A 27,363-nucleotide genomic window follows, 5' to 3' on the forward strand; every position below is an offset into this window, starting at 1 on the left:
ATGTCTCCGGGGGCCGCGCTGCTGGCGCTGGCCGCGCTGCTCTGCGCCGCCCCGCCGGGGCCCCGTGGGGCGGCGGCGGCGGCGGCGACGGTGATGTGGAGCGCCTGGCTGAACGTGTCGTGGGAGGACGGCGCGGACCGCAACCGGAGCGGCTGGGAGGCGAGCGAGAGCGGCCTGTACGGGCAGGACTCGCCGCTGCAGGCGGCCGCGGGGGTGCTGGTGCTGCCCGACGGCCGCGACTCCTTCAACGCCTGCAGCGCCCACACCAACTTCAGCGGAGCCCCCGCGCCCGGCGCCGGCGGCGCCCCGGGCTGGCTCGCCCTCATCCAGCGCGGCGGCGGCTGCTCCTTCGCCGACAAGATCCGCCTGGCCGCGGACCGCGGGGCCGCCGCCGCCGTCATCTACAACTACCGCGGCACCGGCAACGACCTGCTGCCCATGTCCCACCACGGTGAGCCGGGAGCGGGGGGTCCCCGCGGCGGGAGCTGCCCCGTCCCGCGCCTCCCTCGGGCCGGGAGCGGGCAGGGCTGGGGCTCGGGCTCGCCCCCAGCCGCCTCAGCCCTCGCTGGAGCTGCCCAGCTTCGGTGCTCGGCGAGAGACTGGAATTTCTTTCCGACTCTGCTGCACCGCAAGAGTTTCTGCCTGGACTAGCCGGTCCCGTTCAAGGCGCTGCTGCTGCTGAATTTTCTCTGATTAATGAGTAACGATGTCTGATAGCGGAGGCTGCTATTGTGGGCTGAGGGCGAGCAGGCGGCTGCCTGAGCTTTCTGGCCCGGGTGGGCCGGGCACTGGCCGCAGGTGTGCGTGGGGTGGATGGAGGTGGGAACAGCGTCTCCGCTTTGTTTGGGTTCCTAGCATGAGCGGGTAGCTGCCCAGAGTTGATGGATGCTGGGCTTTTTTTTAAAGCCTGTAAAGTCTGTGGGGAGTAGGTTTGGGCCCTGAAATAGGCTGGGTTTCCATGCACAGGCATGAACCAGGAATAGGCAGAGTCGGAGACTCTTCCGCAGGTAACTTCTTGTCGGCAAAATGCCTCTTCCGATGCAAGTGGCTAAAGCCCTTTAAAGGTTGTTCCCATTTTGCAGAGGCTGATGACAGGGCCTCTCTTCTCCCTCTTTCTCCCTGTAGAAAGCCGCCTACTTGCCAGCAGTGTTTTTCTCTTTTTCTTTTTTTTCTTTTTCCCCCTGAACTGCCCATCTTTCAAATGAAGAATGAGATTTGGCTGTATTTCAGGCTAGTGTTTCCTGAGAAGCAGCCCCGGGCTGAAAGCTGTGCCTTCTGGTAAGAGCAGGAGCAGCTGCCCTGTCCAGGTGGGGCAGGGTGAGCTGCCCTCCGTGGCTCTGTCTGGCCCTCGGCCGCTGGATTTGGGTGCACGCACCTCGTGGGTGTGTTGGTGTGCTGCTGAGGGGCACTGCTTTGGGAAGCCGCATCTTCTGGACAGAAATACAACAGTGAAAATGAATAGTGAGTCTTAAAGCTTTGACTGGTTCGAAAAATAATTATATCATTATATCCTTGCAGCACCCCTCTGAGAGGGTTTCTCTCTGTTAGTGGTGGGGGCAGGCGTTCTGGAAGGAAACAGTAGGTGCCTTTGGAGGTTCATTGAATGCAATCTTAATGAGCCGCATGACTGTCTGTACTCTGCTTTAAGAATTTAAAGCATACAATCTGGACGGGCTCTGGCCTTTCTGAGTCAGAGCTTTCCTATATAATCAAATCGCCTGTTGGCGAATGCTATCGAGACCTGGCTATCGCTGGGCAAGTTCCTCCTGCTGAACTGACGGCAGCATCCCTGCCCTGAGCCCTGCTCACTCGGTGCCTGCTTCATCCTGCCGCTCTCGGAGGAGCTCCTTTGGCACTGCTGACCTGGGTAGGTCACTGCTGAACCTGTTCTTAAGGGGAAGGTATATGTGCTCCTGCCCCCTCCTCCATCCTGGCCGCTGGGAGGCTCTACAGCATCTTAATCTTGCTAGGAGCTGCCTCTTGAAATGAGCCATCTGCTCTCTGCAGGGTCTGCTCCAAGAGGAGCTCCCTCCTTTCCCATCCTGTCTCTAAGCTTTCTGCTAAGGGATTTATGTCAGAGTGGCTCTAGCTGTCCTGATTATCCTGCATGATGGGTTACTGGCTCGAGGGCATGTTGAAACATCCCAGCTGAACTGTAGACAAACAGGACAGGGACTTCTTGGAGAAGCTGTCAAACCACTTCATCTGCGTGACTCCTCCTTGCCATGTCCTAGCACAATTACTGGGCTAGGCTTGTTGCTGCTGTTGCTTTTAATTCTTTGTTCTTGTCTTAGTCCTTCACTTTCTCTCCGTTCCACCCTCCCTTTTCTTCCTCTCTGGACTTGAGTTATCTTTTTCTATTGTTGTGGTCATCTGCGAGTCCCTGTTCTCACCTCTTTCCACAGTGATGCCCTTCCTTCTGCTCGCAGGGCTTTGGTGGCACGCTGTGCTTGGGCCACCCCTGCCCTGTGCCCCTGCTGGGAGCCAGTGCTCTGCTGTCAAACTTGACAAACGTTGCGGGCTTGCAACACAGCACGACCAAGAGGAAGCAAGCTACAAGTAATCAGCCTCATTCGTTTTGCCAAGTGCAGGGTATTCCTTGTGTAATGCTGATGAGGTGTAGTGCTGTAGGCTGAGCTCAGACTTAAGAGGTGAGAGCGTATTGCTCTTTGCTGAACCGTGCTTTGGGATGGGTCTCCTGGCCTCCAGTTCTGGCACTGGATGCTCTCACTCTTCTGGAGACAGTGGTGAAGGTAGCCCTGCTCATTAAAGAACGTTTTTTGTGCAACTACAACTCCTGCCGCTGCTGTTAACGGCTGTAGCTGTGCTAGCGGTGACTTCACAATCTGGGTTTCCTAACTGGCTGCATTTCTGCTTTAACTGGGCCATCACATGCTGTCAAGTGAAACCAAACAAGGCCAAGCACTTCCTCCAAGCTGAGGCAGTGGAAAGTAGCAGGAGGTGGCTTTGCTGGGACGAGGGGGAGCTAAGCCTCGGGGCTTTCCCATCTCCCATCGTGCCTGGGGTAGCATCTCCTCCTGCCTGCGCTGCAGTGGTGCCGAGGGCTCTCCTCTCCTCAGCGGGACACGGGAGATGTCATCTGCCTGGCAGAGAAGGAAGATACCTGTGGGTGGGATTTGATAAAATGTATGGCACAACACCTTTTCTTTGCAGAACTTTGATAGCAACAGAACAAAAACTTAACAGAAGCTATCTAAAACTACACTGTGCCTTCTTCTGGGGCTGTCAAGCTTGGCTTTTGAAGCAACTTTCTTCTTTAAATGTGCCTGTACTTGACAGCAGTGTTTGTCCTGGCCATGCTGCTTCCGGAGACTTCTTTTCCTATAACCATCACCTTTAGTCTGATGAATTCTTTATTGCTTATATCGGTGCTCTGTGTGGAAACTTTCTGGTGTGCCAACTTTAAAAAAAAAAAAACCAAACCAAAAACCAAACCCAAAAGCAAACCCAACAAAAAAAACAAAAAAAAAAAACCCCACACCATGAAAAAACAAACCATCCTGGCAATAAAAACAACAGGATGCAATAAATAGCCAAATCGGATATGATCAAATCCTGCCTAATTCTCTAACATATAGAATGTCAAGGATTTAGTGCAGTCCAAAGTAGTATTTACTTTGTACTTTTATAAGCACAAAACCGTATCAATTAGCAAACTTGAGTTTTAATTGTGCTCATTTTAAGAAGATGGTACTGCTCTGCGGCAGGCTGAGCAGGGTTTCAAAGTGCAGTTCTGTGTGCTTATAACTGCACCTCTCTGTAATCTATATTGACCTTCTGAAAAAGACATTGGATTGGGGAAAAAGTTGCATGACAAGAGCCGGTTTGTTTTAAAGGTGGACCTTGACTTAAGATAGAACCAGGCTGTTAGGTGGCTTTGGTGTCAGGGTATGGTGGTAACCATGGAAAGTGTTCTTTGGTGTTAAGTATTTCCCTGCAGCTGGTAAAGAGGGATTCTTTGCCGGTCAGAGAGCTATTGTGATAATTTTCTTTGGTTTCTCTCTTGTCGTGTAACTCTAGCCTTGAGAAGCACATCATCTGATCTGCAGAGGGCTTATTCTGAGGGAACACAGCTAAATAATTCTGGCTAAAACAGCGTGTGTCAGGCTAACAAGATCTGGTTCAAGTGTAAACGAGCATCAGTGGGTGAAAAGGGAAGGAAAGGTTAAATATGTAGCATTGCCACTTAACTTGTTCTGCAGGAATTTCAGTGAGGTGAAGGCTAATCTCCATATGCTTAGAGGAAATAGTGTATGGCAAAAGCGTTTAATTGTGCTCTGCTCCAACTTTGTGTGAGGCATGGTCTTTAGAAACAAGCTAAAACTTCGCTGTGATATTAAAAGGCTGATGTGACCTGTAAAACTGTTCCTGTTAAAGATTGAGACAGACTGGTAATCCCAAGGCAGGCTGTGCTGATGCTTTGTAAATGTTGTGTAAACAAATAGTGCACCTCTCCTTTGCGGTGAGTGAAGACTTGGCACTGAGCACATTTGAGGTGAGGAATGAGGATGCAAGGTCTAATTAATGACACTTGCTCTCCCATGTTCCCGGGCCGTGGCCGGGTGAGCCTTTGCAGATCATCTAGCCCTTCCTACCAGCAGCTTCTTATTGAGAAGGAACTTGAACGGATCCGCTGTGCCTGGATTGTATTTGCAGCCTGTAGCACCTGGAGTTTGTAGCCCTTTGAATCTAAGACTAGCTATTTGATGTGTATGTGCTGCAACTTTGTCTTTATGTGCTCAGTTCTGTGCTCCTGGCTGCCTGGTTTAGAGTAAATTAATGTCACAGCTATAGTGGCGTTCAGATAACTGACCACAGCACGCAGAGTCTGGCTGATGACCCTGATCTCCCAGCTGCAGGGTTTGGTGGGGGTGCAATAGTGAGTTGGGGTTGCCCACAGCACGGAGGTCTGTGAGCAAGCATGGGAGGTACTGACAAGCAGGATAGACTAATTGGTGCTACTGGCAACTTCCAATCCCTGCCCTTGCTCTTTTTGGTCTAATTTAGGTACCTCTGTGCCATGGAAAACTGCAGGGTAGGCACCAACCCTTATAAATAGCCTGGAACAGGTCTGTGAAGTGCCCTTGCTCTTTGCGTTTACTGGGCTGCTGAAATGTGAAAGGATGAATTAAAATCCTAAGTGACAGCTGTGGTAGCAGAGGCTTCATTGTGTGGGACATATGGCCCTAAAACAATGACGGTGCTTGTTTGCCCCCTGTCTTGAATGTGCCAGTGAGCAAGCAGCGGTCGGGCTCAGCACTGTTCCCCACTGTATCAAATGTGACCTGTCATCTTTTTGCAGACAGATGCCTTCTGGCTTACACTGTGCTGACTTACATTATTTTATCATTAGCTTTCTCAAACGTACTTGTTTCCAGTGAGCACTTAGCTGCTACCATTATATTGAGAGCAAGGGATCTTAGCTGTGAGCTCAATCTCATTTGAAGAGCGTGAGCAGTGTATTTACTAAATCAAAACTGCTGAAAGCCGTTGAGTAAATTCACCAAAGAATTTTCATTAGGGAATGTTGGTCACTGTTTCTCCAGAGGGTTTTAGATGCTAGATTGAAAGATGATACTTCACTCTTGCAAGTGCCGCTGACCAAACGGCATGTGAAGATCCTACAGATCTCATTCATCTTGGTGCCCTTAATAAGCGTACTGTCTTGGCTGCTGTTTTAAAGGATGATTTCATGTTCTAAATGTTCTAACATTTAGGGCCTGGCAGCATTTACGTAAGTCTTAAAGGCTTGGGGGGTGGGGAAGAAAAAAAGGCTGGTAATTGTTGGATTCACTTGGCAAATAACTTTTAACACTATTTAAACTAAATAGAGTGCAGGTTGATTTCTACCTCCAGTATCCCCTGGGGACCCATGGAAACTCATGTCATGTAAAACTACATCTGGTCTTGATGTGCTCCTTCAGACACCCAGCCTGTTCAGTGAAAGTAGTGTGGGGAATCTTCCCTATCTAGAGTAACTGTCGGGTGACCGCTCTGGAGGCCAACCTCACCGAAGAGTCTCCCTAGACAAACATGGGTGGTAGTTCCCAAGCCGTGTAGCCCCACTAATAAATGTACTGTTGGTGAGGAGCACGTGGTGGTATGTGTTTCTAGGCAAAGACTGCTGTGGGCATGAATTCTCCAGCAGAGGGGTTACTCTTGCACAATACTTTCTCTTCTTCCCTCTTCTGCTCTCACCATGCTGAGGATCTTCTAAGGCTTGCTCTCATCTTGAAATTTCTCTGTAATGCTTCCATGCCCTCCCCCTTTGTTTTTTCTTTTTAATGCTCTGGCTATTGCTTCCTGCTCCTGAGTACTCTTGCCAATTTTTGCAACTTTCAAGTGTCTTGCTATTGAAAGTTTACCTCTCTAGTTTGAAAGACTTATATTATATTGAGGAGGAAGGGATCAGGTGTAGTGCCAGCTGCCAAGTAAAGCAAGCTGAAAGTGGATTTCATTAAGCTTAGGTGATAGTGGGAGCAAGAAGACAGTTAAATCAAAAAGCTGGTGTCATAAGGGGCTGTTGCTTTAAATAACTGCAGAGTAGCCTGGAAGTGAACAATTCTTTTATCTTGGTGCCAGATAACATTTGGGGTGGAGAGCATGCAGAGCAGAAGGGGGAGGGACAAGCCTACCTACATGTCAGCTTATCCAGGCTTAAATTGCTCCTGGAACTGAGTTTAGTTGCCCTCCCTTCTTGCAAAGGGTCGAGAACTTGTCACAGGGCAATAACGGCGTGAGGAGTAAGTTTCCTCTCACAGTGTCTGCGATGGAGGATGAGTGCTGGGATAGGTGCTGCTCAGTCAGATCTGCCTTCCTGGTAAGACTTGGCCGCCTGCATGTAGATGAGAGCAATCATGACTTTTTTGTCAGCATTGTACCCCCGATGAGAGCAGAGTTAGCGTGCAGGCATCTGGTTTGATATACTTCTCCGAGGCTGGGTGTAGCCCTCGCGTCCATAGTGTGGTGCGGAGACACAATGGCTTTTGTGTGCAGCGCTGGCCTTTCATCCAAGGTGAATTATCACGTGTGTAATATTGGCTCAGTGTGTGTACACTGTTTATTTTGCCTTCTATTGTAACAGATAACAGTAAACTTGTACCAGCCTGTTTGATAACCACCAGAAGTCCTGTTTCTTACTATTTCAATACAGTGAGATAAGCAATATTCAAAATGTTATGTCTTTTTCTTTTTTTAAACCTGGAAGGCAGTATATTAAATATTCGTACATGCCCGAAAAGCCACGTGTGCTAACCTGGTAGGAAATTTTTGGGGAGTCAACTGCCAGTATCTTTTAGAAAACTCCTGTCAGAAAACTTCTACACAGGGAAAGATAATGTTTAACTTTTAGACAGAATTACTGTACTGTTTCCTTTCCTTCCCCTTCCAGTGACTTATGTGAAACTGTTCCTCTTCAATATTAAAACACCAGTTGAATCCTAAGGAAAACTTAGTGTTGGTTGGATATTAGGTTAAAATATTGTTGAAATGGATTGCTGATACCAGCAAGGCCAAGGACTGTTTGCGGGCATACCCAAGTGAAGTGTTTGGCGAGCTGCGGGGTGAGCTGTGCAGGTTCCCGGGGAGAAGAAGCCGTGGCTGTGCCAAGGCAGATGCGTTGGTTGCACAAGGCGCTCCCTGGACAAAGTGAAATAATACCGGCAAAACTCTGGGCACTTAATTTCACTCTGCTTAAAGATGATGCAAAACTTTGGACTTTCAGAAGGTGGGGGGGGAAGAATTATGGAATCTGAAATGTGGGAGGTTGTGTGTGGCATGCTAGCTTTTTCCTTGTTCTGAAATAACTTGCCTACTTATGTTTTATAGCTTCTTTCTTAAAAATGCCTACAAAACTATTGCCTTCCTCAAATGTTTTTGCCAAACTATGCTGTAGCTAGGTCTGCTCCCAAAGGGGAGAGGGTCCCACACACTGTTTTACAGCCTGATCTTGGTGAACAGTGATAGAGACATTAGAGAGGTTTGGCTTTTGCTATCTGAGAAAACAAAGATCTATAGAATTTTCCCCAGGTTACACTAAGGCCTTTAAAATGAAATGAAGGGGTCTTTCATGACTTAACTGAAGCTGAATTTAGTTGGTTTAAAGCAAGTTTAAACAATGCAAAACAGTTCTGATGCCTGAATGAGCCGAGAAACCAATTTTAAGTGAGGATAGAGGAGCTGACATGGAGCTGGAGTTCTTGAGTTGGTTTCTGTGACATGCAAAGCTGTCAAACAGCTGGAAGTTAATTATTCACTGCAAAAAGCTTTGCCAGGGCCTTGCAAGAGTTGGAAAAACATACACGGCATTTGTCAATGTCACCTCAGAGTATTGCACAGAGAAAATGTTAATTATTTCTCTTAGTTTGAATTAATGTTCTCTGTGGTGTTATGTGGGGTATTGAAATCAGTGGTAGAGGAGGGGAAAGTGTGCAGAGATGACAAGTTTCATAACTGAATTTTTTGCTTAAGCTTTGAAGGTACGTGATGTTTCCTGTTAGGTACTAGTATATTAGACCTTAAAATGGGCTGCACCCGAAAATAGCATACAGTTGTAAAGCTGGTGGTGTGGTTAGCAGTCTGAGCCAGTTTGGTTTTCTGTTATGAAACTCAAGTGGTGAATAACAAATATGGTATTACAATAAAGGTTCATTGAACTCAAATGCTGAAAAAGGTTTCCTTAAAACTAAACTTGTTTTCTGGCAGTTAATTAGCTGGGGAACTTAAATATGGCCTTCATAACTTGAGGGGGTGTGGCTAACACAGCAGAGGTTTAAATTACTGGAGGTGCTCTCTTTCCCCCTGTTTTCAGGTAGCGCCTCAGTTTTATTAAATGCACAATGCAATAGCTACAGCTACATTAAGATTAACACAGGGGCAAAGTTTTCTTTTTTCTAACATCTGGAAGAAAAGGCGAAGATCTGAAAGTGCAACAGCAAAGTTTTGACTTCAAACTGGTTTGGAGCGCTGAGGAGGAGCGGCATGCACAAAAAAGCCTGTTTCCTCCTCTTGAGCTGATTGCTGTGCATGGAGTGGTTTCAACTTGTAGGAGCCTGCACCGGAGCGTCCAGGAGGCAGGATTTTACCCTGGAAAACACACTGCTATAGCAACACCCTGCTCCCCTCAGGGGAAGACTTGCTTACCAAAGCTGTCTCGGAAGGGATGGTTGCTGTGAAAGCAGCAATGGGTGAAGCATAGGCAGTGCCCTGTACTTCTGATGTTCTCACGCAGCGAGTGGCTCGACTGCAAGGCTGCAGATGCAGGATGCTAGGGATAAATTTTAATTATGGTTAAGGTAGCATTCAGCTTTCATCCCAGGTGAGGAAATCTGCCTGCTACGTTTACACATATAACTAGCAGCTGTGCTCCTGGGGGGCTGCTGGGGCCTTCCCATGCTCCCCAGTAGCACAGGCTTCAAGTCAAAACCATGAGCAAGCTCAGTGTCACCATTGCAGAGTCTCTTGTAGGCAGAACTTTCCTGTAAGTGTGCATGCTGTGGCTGTAGTCTCTGGGCTTTTAAGTCTTACTCTGCTGTATTTATTCTACCTGGAGTGCTAGTGTAGCTCCCTTCTAAAGTTTTATTTTCTTTCTGTATTATAGACAGGCTTTAACAGTAGTGAGTTTTGGGGGCTGGGCAGGAAGTCTTCAGTCATGTAGCCTCTAATTACTGCAAAACCTGGTGCATTCCTTAATCTCTGAATCTCCTTGACACTTTGAAATCCAGACTACCTGGAAGCTGTACTATAACTACCTGAAAGGGTGGACAGCTTGAACAGGTTCCAACAGAGAAGTGAGAAAGAAATGCTTGTTACTGGATATTAATAATATGTATGGAAAACCAGTTCCCTTTTCATTTAAAAATAAAAATAAAAAAATTCACTGTAACACCCAGAGAAACCTGCTTGTAGTGTTTCTAGAAGTTGTGATTGTACTTCTAATATACCTGGGAAGGAGGTAGTTCCTCTAAGCTTCTCATTCTTTCACTTGCATGGGGAAGGAAGGAGAGGAAAAAAAAAATTAGGCAAGTCTGAAAATCCCGCATTCAGTGGGAATCGGTTTGCAGCATTGTTCACCCTGAACATGCTGTGACAGCTCTTCTGAGCTGCTTCTGTGGGGAGAGGGTTTATCATGATAGCGGTGCAAGATGTGGAGACGGAGGAATCAATGCTGTGCTCTAGCATGGATCTGCAATGCAAGTGTTGCCTTGACGTATGCCATGGAGTCCCACCATACTTAGCAATGGCACATAGGGTCTACTTGTCTGGGACTTAGTCATATGCAGTGACTCAAAGAGCTAAAGTTCTGGTTATCCTGTACAATGTGTATACTTAATCTGAATCAGGTATACAATGCTTTGCCATACCTTGTTTTGGAGCAGGGGATTCAGCTGGCCCCAAGATCTAATCCTTGCCTCAATGTGCTTTAATGCATGAACAGATTGTGATTTTTTTTTTAGTTAAAAATGACTGCTCTGAAGCCATTGATTAGGTTACATTGCAGTCTGCTAAATATTGTGGGGTGACTGTTCTCCAGGACCTACAGTTTGCTTGGTTCAAAATAGACTTATCTGTAGCACACATAAGAGTAGCACTGGATTACAATAATCCCCTTAATGAATGTGAAAAAGCAGGTGTTTACTGTGCAAAAGTTAACACTCAGTTCTGTGCACCTCTTGCATATGGCATTTCTCTACTGAATTGCCAAACCTGTAACTTGCTGTCTACAGGGAGCAGAAGTGTAACAGCAGAAAAAGTGAAGTCTTTGCAGGGCAGAGTTTAATATAGGTATTTATATTGGTATAAATAGATGCAACTCCACTCTGCATCTAAGTAAACCTGATACAGGAAGGTAAAACTTCAATCCCAGTCATGCACTCTCCTTGTGTGCCATATGTGCTTGTGTCCCAGCTCTTCCTCCGCCCCAACAAATCATTTAAGTTCTTGTGCTTCATCTGTGCCAACCCGTGTCTGCAAAGCAGCATCCTTCAGATTTTGACCAGCGTGCTGCCTTATCTGAGAGGTGCCTTCTGCAAAACTCCGCATCTACAGAGGCAGATTGTATTTGTCTAAAGACTTGAGTAACTTTCCCTCTCTGATTTCACAGGAGATGAGAAAGGAGTGAGGCTGGGAAATGTTTAACTAAACAGGTCTTGCTTCTGTTTAGCAATGAGCCCATTATTAGCTAAACAGGCAGCAGCTTAATCTCACCTCTAATGTCCCTTAAAAACTGTTACAGAAAGCTTTACCTGCATCACAAAAGCTGGTGCCTCAGCAAGGGACTTGGGTTTCTGTGAGGTTTTTGCTACGCACAGCTAATTTACTCTCCTCTTGCTCTGCTGGAGTCTGGGGCAGGGAAAGCTGACAGTTCACGGCAGCTTCTGTGCTGGAGACTCCTCTGCTGATGTCCACTCACATAGCTCGTTTCTGTTAAGATGCCCAAGCACCATCAGGAGCCTGTGTCTAGGTTGGTGGTTTCCAGGCCACAGTAACATGGTTCAGTACCTGTTGTGATGGGACCCATCTAGCAGCTCAGGAAGTGTTGGGTGGGGGTGATCCTAGCTGGTTTTATTCTAGAAGCACAGCAGTAGTCCTAAACATGGATTCTGGGCTTCTATCTTAGCTTCAGGCTAATAGGGCATCATTGAATCTCCTCCTGGCAGGCAAAGGAGGCCTTGTTTTCTGCCAGGTAAGGGTGATGCCCCCATGACAAGCCCTGTGTAATGGTGCCAGAGCCTGGTTTCGTCCCTGTCCAAAAGGAGATTCTGAAGTAACTCTTGTGCTACTGATGGCCAAAAATTAGGTGCAGTTTCTGGATTCCTTTCCCCTGTTGTTGGCACAAGGCATTTGGTTAACTTCATGTAATGTCAGTTAGCTCACCTGTAATTGCCTTTAGAAGGTAATTGTTTGTCCTAAGTATTTGCATTACAAAATATTGAAGATGGATGCTGATGTATGTTATTGGGGGTTTGCTCCAAGGCAGGGAGTAGTGCACATGCTGATGGAAATGACCATTCATCCCACTCCTGCCCTTGTTGCTCCAGCGCCAAAGCTACCGGCTGACCACTCGCATGTGTGTTATCTAAAGCAGAACTGAAATTGCGAGAGAAATCTCTGGGGGAAAAAGTGTCAGGAAAAGAGTTAAAACTGTCATCTAATGACATCGTGGTGAACTGATTAGCCTGAGACTTAAATGGAAAATTTTTTTCCTTAAGGGTAAAACTTGTTCATAACTGATGGCTTAGTAGCTGAAGTGGTTTTGCAGGCTGATGGTGACATTTCATTAACAGGAATACCAACACTACGTCTTGTATTGCGCATAACCACAAGCTATATTTGACTAGTGAGACATGCAGAAGTGAAGGGGAATAAGGCAGAACAAGGTTTTTGCTTTTTTTGGCAGGCTTTTTATTTTCTTGTTGTCACAGCCTGTTCTTCCACGCTTTCTTCTGTGCTTATGAAAGTAAGTATTGGCTTCTGACTTGACCCATGCTTAATTCTTTACTTGCTTCTAACACCTGACTCCAGCTCACTTTATAATTGACATATAAACTGTAGTTCATCATAAAGTACAGTAGTTGCAATCTGGCTGACTTTGTAAAAATTTTTTTCCCCTCTTCTCTGTGTGATGTACTTCTCATTACAAGAAGCTTTCTGAATAAAAGATGAGTTTTGTCACACCGAAGAGAGTTGCTAGACATCATGCTTAGCCATGCTGGATCAAAGGCACTATGTGAACAAGCTGGAAAACTAGTAAGCGCTTTCTCACATGAGAGCCTTTGTGGTTTAACACCAATTCTAGTTTTTTTGATAGCTGAAAGTTGGATAAGGTTTCTCTTAATGGAAGAAAAAAACCTGGTCTCCCCATTAAAAAGTGTTTGGCTGGGAGGTTAGCTAAAAATAGCACTCTTGTAACAGCCTTTATTCCTTCACCATGCAATACCTATTACAAATGTTGTGTAGCTGATGGTTTAATGCAGTGAGACTCCTGACCAGCTAGTCTTTAAATCCACTTTTCTTGTATGTAGTTTAGAGAGAGGCCAGTGACAATTTACTTGTCTCCCTTTCTCCTTTTATTTTTTTTTTCCTCTTAAGAGCCTCTCTGTTATATTGGGACTGCCTGAAGTTCCTGCAAGTAGTATCAAGTGTCCTCACGCACTTGCTTGTCACCAAAATGAAAGCAGCTTTGTTCTGGTCTGTACTTGGTGACCTGAGTTGCTTGAAATGTCTTCCTACCATAAAACCCTTGGTTCCTCTGACGGCCTGTCACGATGTTCAACTGAGTAAATGAAATCTGTTGTCAGAATCTGGATGGGGCTTGCCATCTGCCACCAACTGTTTAAAAGCCAAGCACACCTCAGTATTTGCTTCCCTCTGAATTCGCATTAGAAACCCACAACTGCATTTATAGTTCACAACCAAATTTCACTCAAACATTTTTCAATTGCTTCTGAAGATACAGAGGCAAAGGCTGATCTATGGCTTTGGTTGCTCAGTGTCTGGGGAAGTACTCAACAGTACTGTCAAATTTAGAAAGAGGTGTTAAGAAGTAGCAGTGGAGCAGGGAGGGAGTCGGATCCATTACAGGAAGGGTCCCTAAGCCACCATCTGTGTACCTGGCATCCCTGAGCTCTTGGACATACCGCAGTCCCTAGTGACCTCACTCTGTATAGGATTTATTTTTAACTTCATGTGGTTCGAAGGCATGTTAAAATATAAATCGCTGAAGTGTTGAGTCTAAAATAATGACGATGCATGTCCTATATGGGAGTGAGGAGTGCTATGGAGAGGAGTGAATTCTAAATATGGTTCACTTTGCAGCTCATAGGTAATCGGATGTACCTTTCAGCTGAACAAGCACATGGAGATGACACTTATTCCATCAGCTCATGTTGAATATGCAAGTGCTAGTTAGAAATTTTCCAGTCTGTTCTTTAGCGCTTGAGCTTGGAACATCTAAGACAATGACTTTTATACAACACCTGGGAACTGAGCATGGATTCCCCTTCTCCTTTGCAGGTGCTGAAAGCATCGTTGCAATTATGATTGGCAACCTGAAAGGCATGGAGATCTTACACCGGATTGAGAGTGGCATGAAAGTGACTATGGTTATTGAAGTGGGGAAAAAGCATGGTCCTTGGATGAATCAATACTCCATCTTCTTCATCTCGCTGTCATTTTTCATTGTCACAGCAGCAACCATGGGCTACTTTATTTTTTATTCTGCTCGGAGACTCAGGATCGCAAGGGCCCAGTCCAGGAATCAGGTGAGTTTGTGTGTGCCGTTGCTTTTTTTTTTTTTCATACCCCTGAACCACCATGCTGTGGATCTTGAGGGCAAAATACTGGTGGAACACTGAAATTACTGAATTTGTTCATTCCACAGGAAGGAGTGTGATCTTTAAGATGCTAAGAGATGTATCTTTAAATAGCTTAAAACTTTCCAAGGAGGCAGCAAAGTAAACTGTCTGAAGAAAGTAACTGGTCGTGTTTAGCTAACTTTGTCTTCTACAAATTTTACTCGCTGAACTGCAGTGCAGCCATAATGCTGAGGTATCGGAGGCGGTGAGAGCGCTAAACTGCTTTTAGCTGACCCTGACACTTCCCACATAGCGCTGCCTATGTGCTAGCTGTAATGTGAGACACGACTGCAAACGTGTCTGCAAAACAGTGCATGACTTTGGCCGCCTTTCTGTAGACCACAAGTGGGAAACTGCTGCTTACTGAACTGCAGTGACAGCCCCAATTAAGAATTGCAGTGACAGCCCCAGTTAAGAGGTAGAAAAAAAGCACTGTTAAATTGTGTTCTTTTGAAACCCCAGGCCAGGGGGTTGCTGATGAGTTACATTTCCAAGTAACTCTCTCCTGTGCAATAAGCTGATCAGCTGGTAGGACTAATACTTACACCTTCGTCTTCAGTCTGATCAGACCTGCCTTATACCTGCTACTTCAGGGCTTAATCAAAGGCCTTAAAAGTGAGAATAAAGTCCTGGCGTGGTATCTGTCAAAGGTGATGGGCAGCAGCAGGAACAGGATCTGAGTGGCTCAGATGGGAGTACTTAAGCCTTGCCCTTAGAGCTGTGTTGCAAAGGAGACCATAGGTATTTGTAATGCTTCTTGCAGGAGCTAGCTGAACTCCGAAAGAAGAGGTGTTACACAGTCCTCTGCTACACATAGCAATAGCGCGAGCATCTCACTCTAGCTGGGCTCTGAGTAGGTGAATTATCTCTGGATCAGTGGTTAGATAGTTAAAGAAGCGACAGACTCCTCTGCCATTGCAGAAGACCTGCCCTACTGCACTTCTCTGTCCTGGAGATTTCAGGCCCCTTGAGCAAGATCTGTCTGAAATAAGCTGATGAAGCTAGAAGTTGGACACAGGTGTTGAAATTCAGGCCAATTTCAGGCTTCTGTAACATTTTAGGACTGGCTTCTTTAAAAGGTTAACATGAAGAACCATTGTTGTTTTTGCCAGGCAGAGAGACTAGCTAGGGTGGATGACAGCAATATTCCTGGAGTTGAATGCTGGGTTCAAATATTGGCCAGAGTTGGATGCTGGGTTCTCTCTAGTAATCACAGAACCTAACTCAGTCCAGTTTCTTCTGAAATCCTGTTGTCTAAGTGTAATCTTGTGGCTCATGGTCAGCTGGCTATATCTTACTGAGACTAGAGATGTAACAGTGTGCTGAAACGGTATTTGTGCCACGTCTAAGCTGTGTTTGCCTCAACTTCTGGACTAGGCCTCCTCTAAGTGCTTTGTTTTAGCCTGTTTGCATGTTCTGGTGTTACGCCACACCTGGAAGTGGTGTGAGGATACAATAACAGAATAAGGATACAATAAGGGAATAGCTGAAAGAGCAGTATTGGAAGCTGTCACCTGCCTGTGAGATGTAGCATTGCCACTCCTGGCTGTCATACAGAGTTGCCTCTGCAGTACCTTTCATGAGGGATGATGGCATGGAGCTCTAACTTGATGCTGTCCTCTTGCTGACATCTGTGGACAGAGATGCACATTGTCTCCTGCTGATGAATTCCTCCTTTCATTCCCTGCCATCTACCCTACTAGGAGAACTCTGTTCAATGCTAAACGAACTTGGGCAGGAAGAACTAGGCACCCTAGAAGCTGGTCTGCAAAAGACACTGTTTAGCAAATCACATGAAAATTTTTCCTCCTTTGAAGTTATTTAACAGAGCAGTTGTGGAAGTCCAGCTCTATTCTGAGCTATCAGGCTTTCGTCAAATTGCAAATGTTATTAATGCCTCAGTGGTAGACGGTACTGGGAAAATCCAGTCTGCTTGGCTAGCACCTTCACAACCTATTCCTATCTTGGGCTCTGTGTGCATGAGGAGTTTACTGTAGATTGAAAAATAATATTGATAAATGACATGTCAGTTCCACATGATTTCAGCTGAACTGAAATTAAGGAGCCTTAAGTGCTTTATAAAGTGTAAGAATAGAAGAAAGCTTCTCTGCTATTAGGGGGTAAAAATGTACTGTTTTGTAAAAGTAAAACTCAAGACAATCCAGCAATTGTTTTCAGTTGTTTTTATACCATGACATCTAAAAACTGACCTCACAATGATTAGATAAGCAGAGAATAACAAGAAAATTCTTGTTAGTGAATTTAGTAGTTAGTAAACTACTAAAAGGTGATGCTACAGTATTCCCTGTTAGCCAGCTGATTGGATTTTCAGTGTTTATCCAAAGTTTGAGACTTAACTGCTTTGGCTCAATGAAATACTGAATATTAGTCAAACAACTTATCAGCTTGCGTGCTACATGGGGAGCTTTCCTGTCATTGTTCAGCCCTTTGGAAAGTCAGATTGCCTGGACTTCAGTCTGTTGCTTAGTGGAATAAAGGGGTGTGTTTTGTCTCCTTTATTGCACAGATGTCGAAGGGTTATACATTCTTTTGTGGGGTGATAGTTAAGTATTACAAATTTTCCGTCTTTCAGAACTGAACTGCAGTTCTGAATGCATACCTTTACCCAGGGTTACTACTCTTCAAAGTATCTGCTTTTTTTGACCTTCCCTGCACGATTATATTGCTATTGTGTGAGGAGTCTACTACTTGAACCAAAATTAACACTTTTGAATTGCTCTGCAGAGTGCTATGGTGAGCTAATTGTGATATGTGATAATGATGCTCTGCAGCTTGTCTCTCGTATGTTCAGGTTTCTGAATATTTGGCTTGTTCTTGTGGATTGAGCCACAGCCTCAGGAGAGCTCTTGCCCTGGACTGAAAAGGGTGATGAAGCGTGAGTCCCACTTGCTTACTAAGGGGTAGAACAGAAAGAGGGGACACCACTTTCTAGATGCTTTGTCTCTTCTGCAAAGGTTTCTTGAAAACAAGAGCCTGGCTAGATGTGTTTTTCATTCATGCATGGGACTAGTAGTATCCCCTGCTTGAATTGGATGGCTTCCAGGTATTACCACATTAGCAATATGTTTTTTCTTTTCTTTCGGCTTGAGAAAAAAATCTTCAGACTTCAGTGATTTCTGAAGCAATCTCTTGTTTTATAGACAGGCAGGCTGTTGAGTACCTTAAACTTTGCCATTTGCCAATACCATTTCTGTACTTCTTGGTATGACTACTTGCTGCTTCTGGTGAAGGCACTCTTTCTGGATGGCTTGATCACATATAACCCGGGTTTTAAACATGCTCTCTGCAGACTTTTCTTGAAGGCAGCGGCTGTCTCTCACTCAGCTTGAGCAGGAATTGCGTACAAGTCAGTAATGTAAAACTGTGCAAAGGGTTTCTTCAAAAAGTTGAGTGACTATTGACAAGAGCCAGTCGTGTTGTCTTGTGGTCCATGTGAAAACGTAAGTTTAGTAGCACTGTCCTAACTGTGTGTTAAAACAGAGTAGCTTCTTCCTCACGAGCCAGCTAGCTGAACTGTGTACAACCTGCTAGTTCTTATCTGAATGCATATTTTCTTCTGGGCTTGAAATTCAAGTCCCCACCTCTGTGATCTCTTATGGCATCATGAGGTCTGTGAGCAAAAACATGGAAAAACAAGGCAAGTGTGGTAGACGGCTTGCTGCCTTTCTAGTCAGAGTACTGGCAAATTCAGTTCCTCAATATATTAACCTTTCTTAATACTGCAAAATGGCCAGTGATGTTATCGGTGGCCTGGTTTCTAATTTAAGCTCAAGTCTTCACTTCCATTGATTTCATAAAGATTAGATGTTGCAGCTGAGAAGTGACCTAATTAATGGCTTTGGAGGAGGTAAGTTGCTCAACTTTCCACAATTCAAAACTGTTTTCATGGCAGTAGCTCCCTGTGGGGAAGAACTGCTTTAGCTTACAGGAGAAAAGCAGGAGTTCCTGACCTCCTTTGAGCTTGCTGGTCTGCATTGCCATGACCATGCTCGCAGGGTGCCAGGAAGGCACCCTTATGTGGAAAGAGTTGAAAATAAATTCGGCAGCATTGGACTAGGGAAGACTGAGGACTAAGCAATAGCAAACCTAATTTTCCTACTTAGGTAGGTCTCTACTTCAACATGCCAGAAATTGGGTAGGAGCTGGGACCTGACCTGTTTTGTAATATCTTGATTCTTCTTTTTATTTTTCCTGCCTCAACTTAGTCAGCTTTTTTCTAGAGTTGCTGGATTGGGGCTTTTAGACTTTAATGTCGTTAACATTTAATGCTTACTTGAAAAACTTGGCTTTGCAAAATGCTTTGACATTCCAAGCTTGACTATCCTGGATCTCCTGGTAGGCTATTTAATAAAAAGCTTCCTCTTGCAACCTTTCTCCATCCCCCCGGAGGGGTGTTCTGCTATACTTACCAAAATCAACGTTAAAGGTGACTTTGCCATTGGTGCATTTCATGAAGAGCAATTAAACTTGTGCCCAGGCAAAACTTAAAATATTGTTTCAGTAAATTATTAACAATACAGCCAGCTGTGTCCTGTCTAATATGGTTGGCCTAACACTAGATGTGTAGATATTGTATGAGGGAGTACATTCCTAGAAAGTTTAGTTTTCAATTAATAACAAGTAGTGGTGACAGATAGTTTTGGCTGCATAGGAGAAATACTAATATTGCTGCATTCCTGCTCTGCTGATGTTACCACGCTTGCTGCTGAAACTTTTGGGGGCCTCGGTGTTCACCGCAATGAGTATGCGGCTGCTTCTCTGTGGCTTCAGTCTGAAACATTGACAAGGGGAACACCATTCTAGAGTTAACCTTCAGTGGCATACAGAAACATATATTGATGTCTTCAGCAGAAGAACTTTACAAGCTTCAAAGAAAACGTGACTAGTTCTTGTTCCTAAATACCCGAAAACTTGTTTGTGTCCTTCACCTTTGGATTGTATGTGTATCTTCCTTGATAGTTGTTAATAGCTATCAAGTATTGAACTCCTAAAAGCGTGCACATTGATGCTATTATCTTAGGATTCCAAAACAATGCTGATATACAAATAGGTCATTTTGCACCAAAACTGTTTGACAGGGTCCCAGCGGACCCCATAAATCTACTTGTTTGCCATGAACTGCTTCAGCACAGGGAATCTTATGCAGACTCGAATTACCAGTTCTTGCCAAGTTTGTTAGGTGTCGGCAGCAACCCTCCACCCACTTGTTCCTTCTGTACTTGTGCCACCAGCGCTGCACCTTCATCCCAGGAAAGATTCTTGTAACTGAACTAAAATGCATTAAGGGGAAGTAATGCTGGAAAGCTAACAGTGTGGGGTTCCTGCACTGAGCAGCTGAACTGGGAAGAGGATTTTTGGTTAGCTGCAAGACTTGAGGCTAGTCTGTCCCTAAGAAAAGTGCTGTGTTGGATGGCACTACCAGAGCTGCCTGATAAGCCTCTGTGTCCTGAGGCAGTAAGTGCACCGGGAAGGGAGAGGACAGTCATATTCTTCATGTTGGTGGAACAGCACCAACCTGTGACCTTTAAACAGAGATGTTGGCTCCTGTGCTAATTAAATGCTTTGCAGTGCCAGCTGGACAGCAACAGTTGCCAGGGAAGCTGGGCTTCTGCTGTCTGCTCATCTCTGCCCTGCTACCCTGACAGCAGCAGGCAAGTTACTGCAAGAAGGGGAATGCTTCCTCCTCTGCTTTCATTAAAGCTGCCCTGTAAGCCACCTGGGGCTAGTCCTTTGGTTTGTTTCACACCTTGTGTCATGGGGAGGGGGAGAATAGCTCTGAGCACCACCACCCTGCCTTGGTGCATGTTACTTTGAACCGATATTGAGATAACACTGCATTCTTCCTCTTGATAGGAGCAGTCGGTGCTAGGAGGCTCCTGAGCTGTTTGCGTACTCTGTAAAGCAGTCGTGGCAGAGGACTAGTGCAGGGTTCATTGGTGGTAGCTGAACTGACTGGTAAAGAACCTCACCTTTCATCAGGATGTGAGTTTGTGGCAGGAAGTTTTCATAAAGTGAGTAGTTAAAATTATTGACTGTCAGGCTCAATGTTCGGTCTTCTGTACCAGGTCAATTTGAAGGCTTCTGTTTGTTTTGGCTAGGTCTAATCTGATAATGGTACTACTATACATCTTCTCAAAGAAACCCTTGAAATTCCTGTGTTTTGTGAAAACATTAGGTACAAAGAAAGCATATGCAAATGCCTTGTTGATGTGTCATCCAGAGTCAATAACCACATCAGTATGTCCCGAAACTGTTTTGTGTTGTCTCTAAATAGCACAGTCATGCTTACTTGGCTTGTTTTGATAACATCTGGATTATAAAACTGGTGCCTGCTGGCAGTAGGCACCTTGGTAAGTATTGGTAACCACCACTTGAAAGAGAAAAATGACTGTGTTTTAACCAGGACTGCTTTCTGTTACAGCGACGGCTAAAGGCCGGGGCTAAGAAGGCCATTGAACAGTTACAGCTGCGCACCCTGAAGCAAGGGGACAAGGTATGACTGATCCTGTAATTTCCCAAGCATTATGGCACACCCCTTGCACAGAACCCAGAGAGTGGTCATTAGTACTGGAGCAAGATGCAGAAGTCTCTGAGGCTGTAACTGTCTGTTGCAGGGATGGTTCCTCTTTCAGACCAAGTCCTTTTCTGGGGTGCAAGACTCTTCAATTTGCACATTCTTATAAATCAGATGGTTATTTTTTAGCTGCTTGCTTGTAGTCTTGATGAGGTGAGAAGTCCTAATATGCCAGCATGGATGCTTGAAGGTAAACTAGTATATCTAAATAGCTTCCCTGGCTATTCTTTTTGTAACTAAAACTGGAGGTAGCAGTTTCTAAATCTCTACAGTAGTGCCTCAAATAACCCAATGATGGTTTGCAGCTAGACTTCTAAACCATGGGGTTAAATTTTTCAATGCTTCTGTTAGTGTCAGCTTGACTATGAGTGATCCACACAATGTGTTTATGTAAGATTATATACAGGAGCTATCTTACATTATTTTAGCTAGACCCCTTTGCCTGAAGTAAATCTGACTCTAGTTCAGAGGAAGCTTTCAAAGTCTATTAATGGTGTATGTTCATTTCACCACTTTAGGAAACGGGTCCTGATGGAGATAGCTGTGTTGTGTGCATTGAGCTGTACAAGCCGAATGAAGTAGTGCGTATTCTGACTTGCAAGTAAGTTGTCTTCCAAACTGTCCCTTAATCCAAAATCCAGAAGCATGCCTCTTACTGGTTGTTCCTTCTGTGATGTTAACAAAGCTGATCAAACTTTAATCAAGCTGTTGCACAGCAAGAACTCTTGACTCTGTCAAAGTGTTTTGAAAAACGGGAACTGTGTAAATACACACCTGTAGTCTGCCCCGATGGCCTGCATTCATAACTTCCCCTGTGAGTGGATAGACAAGTATAACTTGGCAGACCACAGTGCCTCTGCAGGGGATGCCAGTGCTCTTCAAAGATTTCTTCCTTTGCTGGTGTATAAGAACCTTACCTCTAAATTGCAGATCACTGGCAAAATATGCCCATTTCTTGTCACTTAGCTTACTGTTTAAGAGGGTCATGCTCCTGCTAAACTTGTTAAACCATGCTAACTTTTGTAGTTGAGAAGAAAGCATTTCTATTCTTGTATGCATCATCTGAAATAGAGACCAAAAGAGAGCTATAGCAGTTTATTTTTCTAGAATTCTCTGCTGTTGTACGTCATTGCTGTGCTTCTGTGAAAGTCTGGTATTGTAGCACTAAGACTTTTGTTTGATTGCTCCTAAGATGAGCAATGAAGCCTTTTTGGGGCTTAAGGAAACTTGTTCCCTTGTGGGACTTCCCCCCTGTGCCTGCTGAATGGGACTGTTCTGGCAAAGATTCTAAAATCAGAAGGCTGCAATGTGAACTGCACAAATTTTGTATGGGAAGAGGTTTTGTAACCCTTGGGGAGGGTTACAAAAAAGCCCTTGGAAAAATTTAGATGTAGTAAAAATCAAGTTCTGAAGAATGGAAAAACCTGTAGCTGCTGTTGTGTGCTGAGCAGTGTCATTTGTCAAACACTGTCAAATCTGAGCTGGGGTTACCTTTGCACCAGGTTAGAGTTTTGCAAAAGCTTTCTCCAATCCCGAGCAGTAGGACTTCTAAGCTGTTTTGATATCAAGAAGTTGGCCTGTTAAGGTGTTATCAACAAACTTCCTTGATCTAATGCTTAATACTTTAGAAAAAACCCAAACTGAATAAGCTTTCAGGCACATGTGTTAATGATTATTCAGTTGTCTTGTCAGGTTTATGCTTGTGGGTAGTTCTGTTTAGGAATGAAGTCAGTCCCATGAATACAGAAGCATTTAGACAGGCTCTAGATACTTTTGGCTGATAGGAGACCCGACTTCTCATTATTTCCCTATAAACCCTGCTAATCTTGATATGAACTTGCAAACAAAGCATGACTTATTGGGTTAAGAGGGAAGTAACTTCCTCTGAATGTATATACAAACTTGCTGCATTATGCTTTGCTCTGAGACTGCTTTTACATACATTTGTGATGCTTCATTCCTCTTTGGCCCAAATGTAGCTCTAAGAGGCACCAGCTTAAGATGACTGCATTTACTTGGTAATCTTCACCAGTGGTGATCTCTGCCAGTATCAACCATATTAAATTCTCTCACATGAGTTATAAACTGATATTTATTGCAAGAATGTACTTGATGGTGGTGGCTGACCTTAACACCGCGACCCTACTTGTTGAAAGCATTTAACTATATCCATGAAAGAAATAAGCAATTGCGTGCTCCCGTGAGTCACATCAGTGGTATCTAAGTATCTGGGGTGTATGTATTTGCAGAAGGCATTTTTGTCCACATAGTCAAACCAGAGGTGTTATACCAGCAGAGGTACACAAGACCAGTATTAAGTCCAAGTACTTAAAATAGTAACACATCAAGGAAGTTTCAGTTTGTACTCTAGACATTACGTTGGTGCAGTCAGAAGGAGGTGCTGGTTATGTGGGCTGAATTTGGAGAATCCTGGTATCATACTGGGGCGTAGGATACCGAGCACTGGATGTGGTGATCTCTGCACTTGTCTCATAATAAGAGTTCTGATTAATATTGAGCAGTGCCTGTCTGCCTTGCTGTTTCTATTCAGGCTGAGGGAACAGGCAGATTACAGGATTTCAAGTCATCCTCCTAAATCTGTGGCCTAATTCAGAGCCATTGTGGAGTTGAGTGTCTTCATAGAAGTGCACGTTTGCATCTGTAATGGCTGAACTATATTTACTTTGAGTACACAGCCTGCCAAATATCCACTTGGAATACACAGTGACTGCATAGGCAAAATAAATGTGTGGAGTATAGTCTATCTTGAGGGCATAACTCTGTGAGATGATTTTTCTATGTAGTTTTAACAGAAACAAGTGCTATTTAGTCATCTGCATCTGCATAAGCTTAAAGCTAAGGCTGAGATGTTGATATTTGTATTGGTTATCAGCTGAAAATGTATTATGCACAGATTTTAAAAAAGGAGAAAAGCTTAATACTGATGTAGCAAAGATGATAGTGCTGAATTCTAGCAAGTTGTATAGAGATACTAATAAGCATAAACCAGCTACAGGTTGAGATCAACTATTCATAACTTTCAGCTGAAGCTTGTGGCAAAATAAGGTAATCCATTCTAGAATTAATAAATTCTTGCTGTTTCTAAATGGGCTTTCATAGCTGCCACATGAACAGTTTTTTCTGGTGTGAAACCTAACTTGTTGGTTACCTTCTTCCACCAGCCATCTCTTCCACAAGAACTGTATTGACCCCTGGCTTCTGGAACACAGGACATGCCCGATGTGCAAATGTGACATACTCAAAGTTTTGGGTGTTGAGGTAAGCCAGTAGTCTGTCTTAGTGGCAGATGCCATTATCAGTATTACGCTAGTGTAGTAACCACATGTTGAGCTATTCCATGCTGCCTCTAGAGCACAGGTGAAAAGCACAGGTGTTGCCATGTCAGTGGCGAGCTGCTCCAGGACTAATTGCTTTGTCTGCTTTAGCAAAGCCTGCAGCTGACCTGGTCTGAGTTAGCATCATCTAAAGCCTTGGGCAGAATGTCAACCAAAATTGATTGTAATGCATGACTGAAGAATTGCTCTGAGCTCTTGCACTTGCAGCTAAGGGTGTTTCTCAAAGCTTTAGGCAGACTTTGGCAACTTGTAATGTCCCTGAAACCAGCCTCTATTCAGTTACTAAGGACCCAGAGTCCTTGAAAAGTGAATGTGTTAGCATGTGTGGCTTTCCTGGAGCCACATGACTTCCTAGGATACGCAAGGAATTTTTGATGTGTTCTGCAACTGCTCATTGTGGCAAGTGCCAGGGGAAGATGCTGTTGCCAATGCCTGACACAGCCTGAAACCAGCTGAAATGTATGCCAGAGTTTGCCTGGGAGAGGGAGATCTGCACTGAGTGGAAGGAAGAATCTATTTTCCTGGTACTGGGCAGTAAAAGGGAAGAGTTGGCTGAAGAATGTAGAAGCTGCATCTGAACTTCCTGTTCAGTTAGTCAGTAACTGGTTTTTGCTATGACGCTGGAGGTTAGCAGCAGAGCTGTTTTTCAATTTCAGTTTTTTCTTTTCTGGGTAAAAGTTCACAAGGCTCCAGTCCTTCCAGGCATTGGTCTCCTGGAAAGATGCAGCCTCCTACAAAGTTGTAACTTAACTGTTTTCTCTTTTTTTCACGAAGGCGGATGTAGAAGAAGGGGCCGAGTCAGTGCAAGCCACAGTATCCAGGGGGACATCAAATGTCTCTACAGTTAATGAAGAGGATAATCGTAGTGAAACAGCATCATCTGGATATGCTTCTGTACAAGGAGCAGATGAATCTGTTCTGGAGGAACATGCACCATCAGAAAGTGAGTCTACTGTTTCATCTGCCTTGCTAGATTGCATTGCACTTTGTTGCTTGTGCTGTGAATTAGGGGGTTTGCCTTAACATCTCACAGTGCTTGAATACCTTGTTTTTCAGGGTAATTGTAGTCTTCCCTGTTGTTTTAGTAGTTGGCTCTGACACTTGGTCTTTGCTTTCAAATGAAACACAACCTAAATGTGAATTAAACTGAAGCCTATGAAAAGAGTAGTTGAAAATCAGAGGCTTACTACTTAAAAGCCAGAGATTTTTCCTGAAGATGTCCATCTTGTCACTTTGGAGATTTCATCTGGATGAGTGAGTGTTGCTTTGCCACCAGATCTGCCTGCTTTAAGTAGTTAACTACTTACAGAAAACTTCTGGCGAGTCAGTCCTGCTGTAGCTTAGATGATGCAAAATAGAGATGACAAATACTTCAATTGAATTTCAGATTTTGCCAAGGCTGAGTCATCCTTGAACACTTTCAGAGAATTTTAATTGAAAAAGACTATCAGCTTTTCCAAATACCTTATCTTTTTGAACAAGAGCAGACTAATTGGAAATGTCTTTATAGTGTTCAACTTTCCCAACACATGCTCAGTGTTCCTGTTGATTTTAAAAATGGAAAGGTTCCAGGTAAACAAGCAAAAGTAACTATCCCCTGGATTGTGGAATGGCCTTGGGAAGAGGAGTCAGTGGGGAGGTGTTCAGAGGTGAAAGGGATGCTCTGGCTGTGTCTGCTTAGATTTCCTGTGGGAAGCCTAGCTGGTAGGAAAGCATGGGATTTGCTGCCGGCCACCTGTGGGACATGTTGCTCCAGTGAGTAACGTGTTTATGGGAGTGCCCTGTTTCAGCACCCCAGTAGAACAGAGGGCACCTCCTATGAGCTAAATGTCAGAATTTGAAATTGAATCATAGAATCGTTTAGGTTGGAAAAGACCTTTAAGATCATCCAGTCCAACCATTAACCTAACATTACCAAGTCCATCACTAAACCAATTAAGGGTAGAGTAGCAATTTCATGTTTCCTGGTTTGGTGGCTGGATTATTTTTAATGAAAGTAAAAACTAGGAATCATTACAATTGGAAGGGACCTCTAAGATCATCAGTCCAACCATCAACCCAACACCACCATGCCCACTAAACCATGTCCCAGAGTGCCATGTGTACCTGTTTTTTGAACACTTCCAGGGATGGTGACTCCACCACCCCTCTGGGCAGCCTGTTCCAATGCTTGACTACCCTTTCCGTGAAGAAATTTTTCCTAATATCCAATCTAAACCTCCCCTGGCGCAGCTTGAGCCCATTTCCTCTTGTCCTATCACTAGCTACTTGGGAGAAGAGACCAACACCCACCTCACTACAACCTCTTTTCAGGTAGTTGTAGAGAGCGATAAGGTCTCCCCTCAGCCTCTTCTTGCATCCCTATAAGCAACTGAAGTGATGCTGGATTAGTTATATGGCTCAGGCCCTTGTGTATTCTCACTTTGAGTGGCAAGGATCCACACTAGTATTAGCCTAACAAGGTTAGTCTGTAGGGAGAAGGCCTTCCTCCCTGAATCAGCCTGTGTCCCGCAGTTTATACTGAACAGAGTCTCTAGAAGGTGCTCCTGATGCCTGTCTTCAGCAGCCCTAAAGTTATATGAGAATTGCCAATCTCCTTATAGTTGGATTTTGTAGCCTCACGTGACCTCTGCCACTTGAGCACACAATGTAGGCTTGCTCAGCACTAGTGAGAAGTGAACTCCGGAGCTGAGCAGATACCTCTAGAAATGACAGGTAGTGTCAAGAATGGGCTCACAAACTAATAAGGGGCAGCAGAAGAGTGGTAGTTGGAGCATGGCCTTGGATTTCTCACTCTGCAGGAAAAGTGCTGGGAAAAGACCACTGCATTGGGCTTGTGGAAATCTAGAATGGTTTGCTTTAAGGTAATAAAGCTTGCCTATGATGCTTAACTTGTCTTGTCTTTTTGTTCTGGACAGATGACAACATGCATCTTGTAAACAATGAATCCCAGCCCACAGCTGTGAATGCCCTTCCACATGTTGACAACCCAAGTTTTGAGGCAGACGAAGCACAAGTTCATGAAGTCAGGTCCTAA

General features: G+C 44.6%; 1 protein-coding gene across 1 annotated transcript; it reads left to right on the top strand.

Annotated features, from left to right (window-relative positions):
- RNF128 (ring finger protein 128) lies at positions 1-27,363 on the top strand. Its single transcript, XM_075720731.1, has 7 exons — positions 1-451; positions 14,035-14,282; positions 20,818-20,889; positions 21,489-21,571; positions 24,153-24,249; positions 25,101-25,269; positions 27,245-27,363. Exons 1-7 carry the CDS (start codon positions 1-3, stop codon positions 27,361-27,363), a joined length of 1,239 nt encoding a protein of 412 aa, XP_075576846.1.

This window comes from Pelecanus crispus, chromosome 13 (genome assembly GCF_030463565.1).
Source record: "Pelecanus crispus isolate bPelCri1 chromosome 13, bPelCri1.pri, whole genome shotgun sequence".
Classification (NCBI taxonomy): Eukaryota; Metazoa; Chordata; class Aves; order Pelecaniformes; family Pelecanidae; genus Pelecanus; species Pelecanus crispus.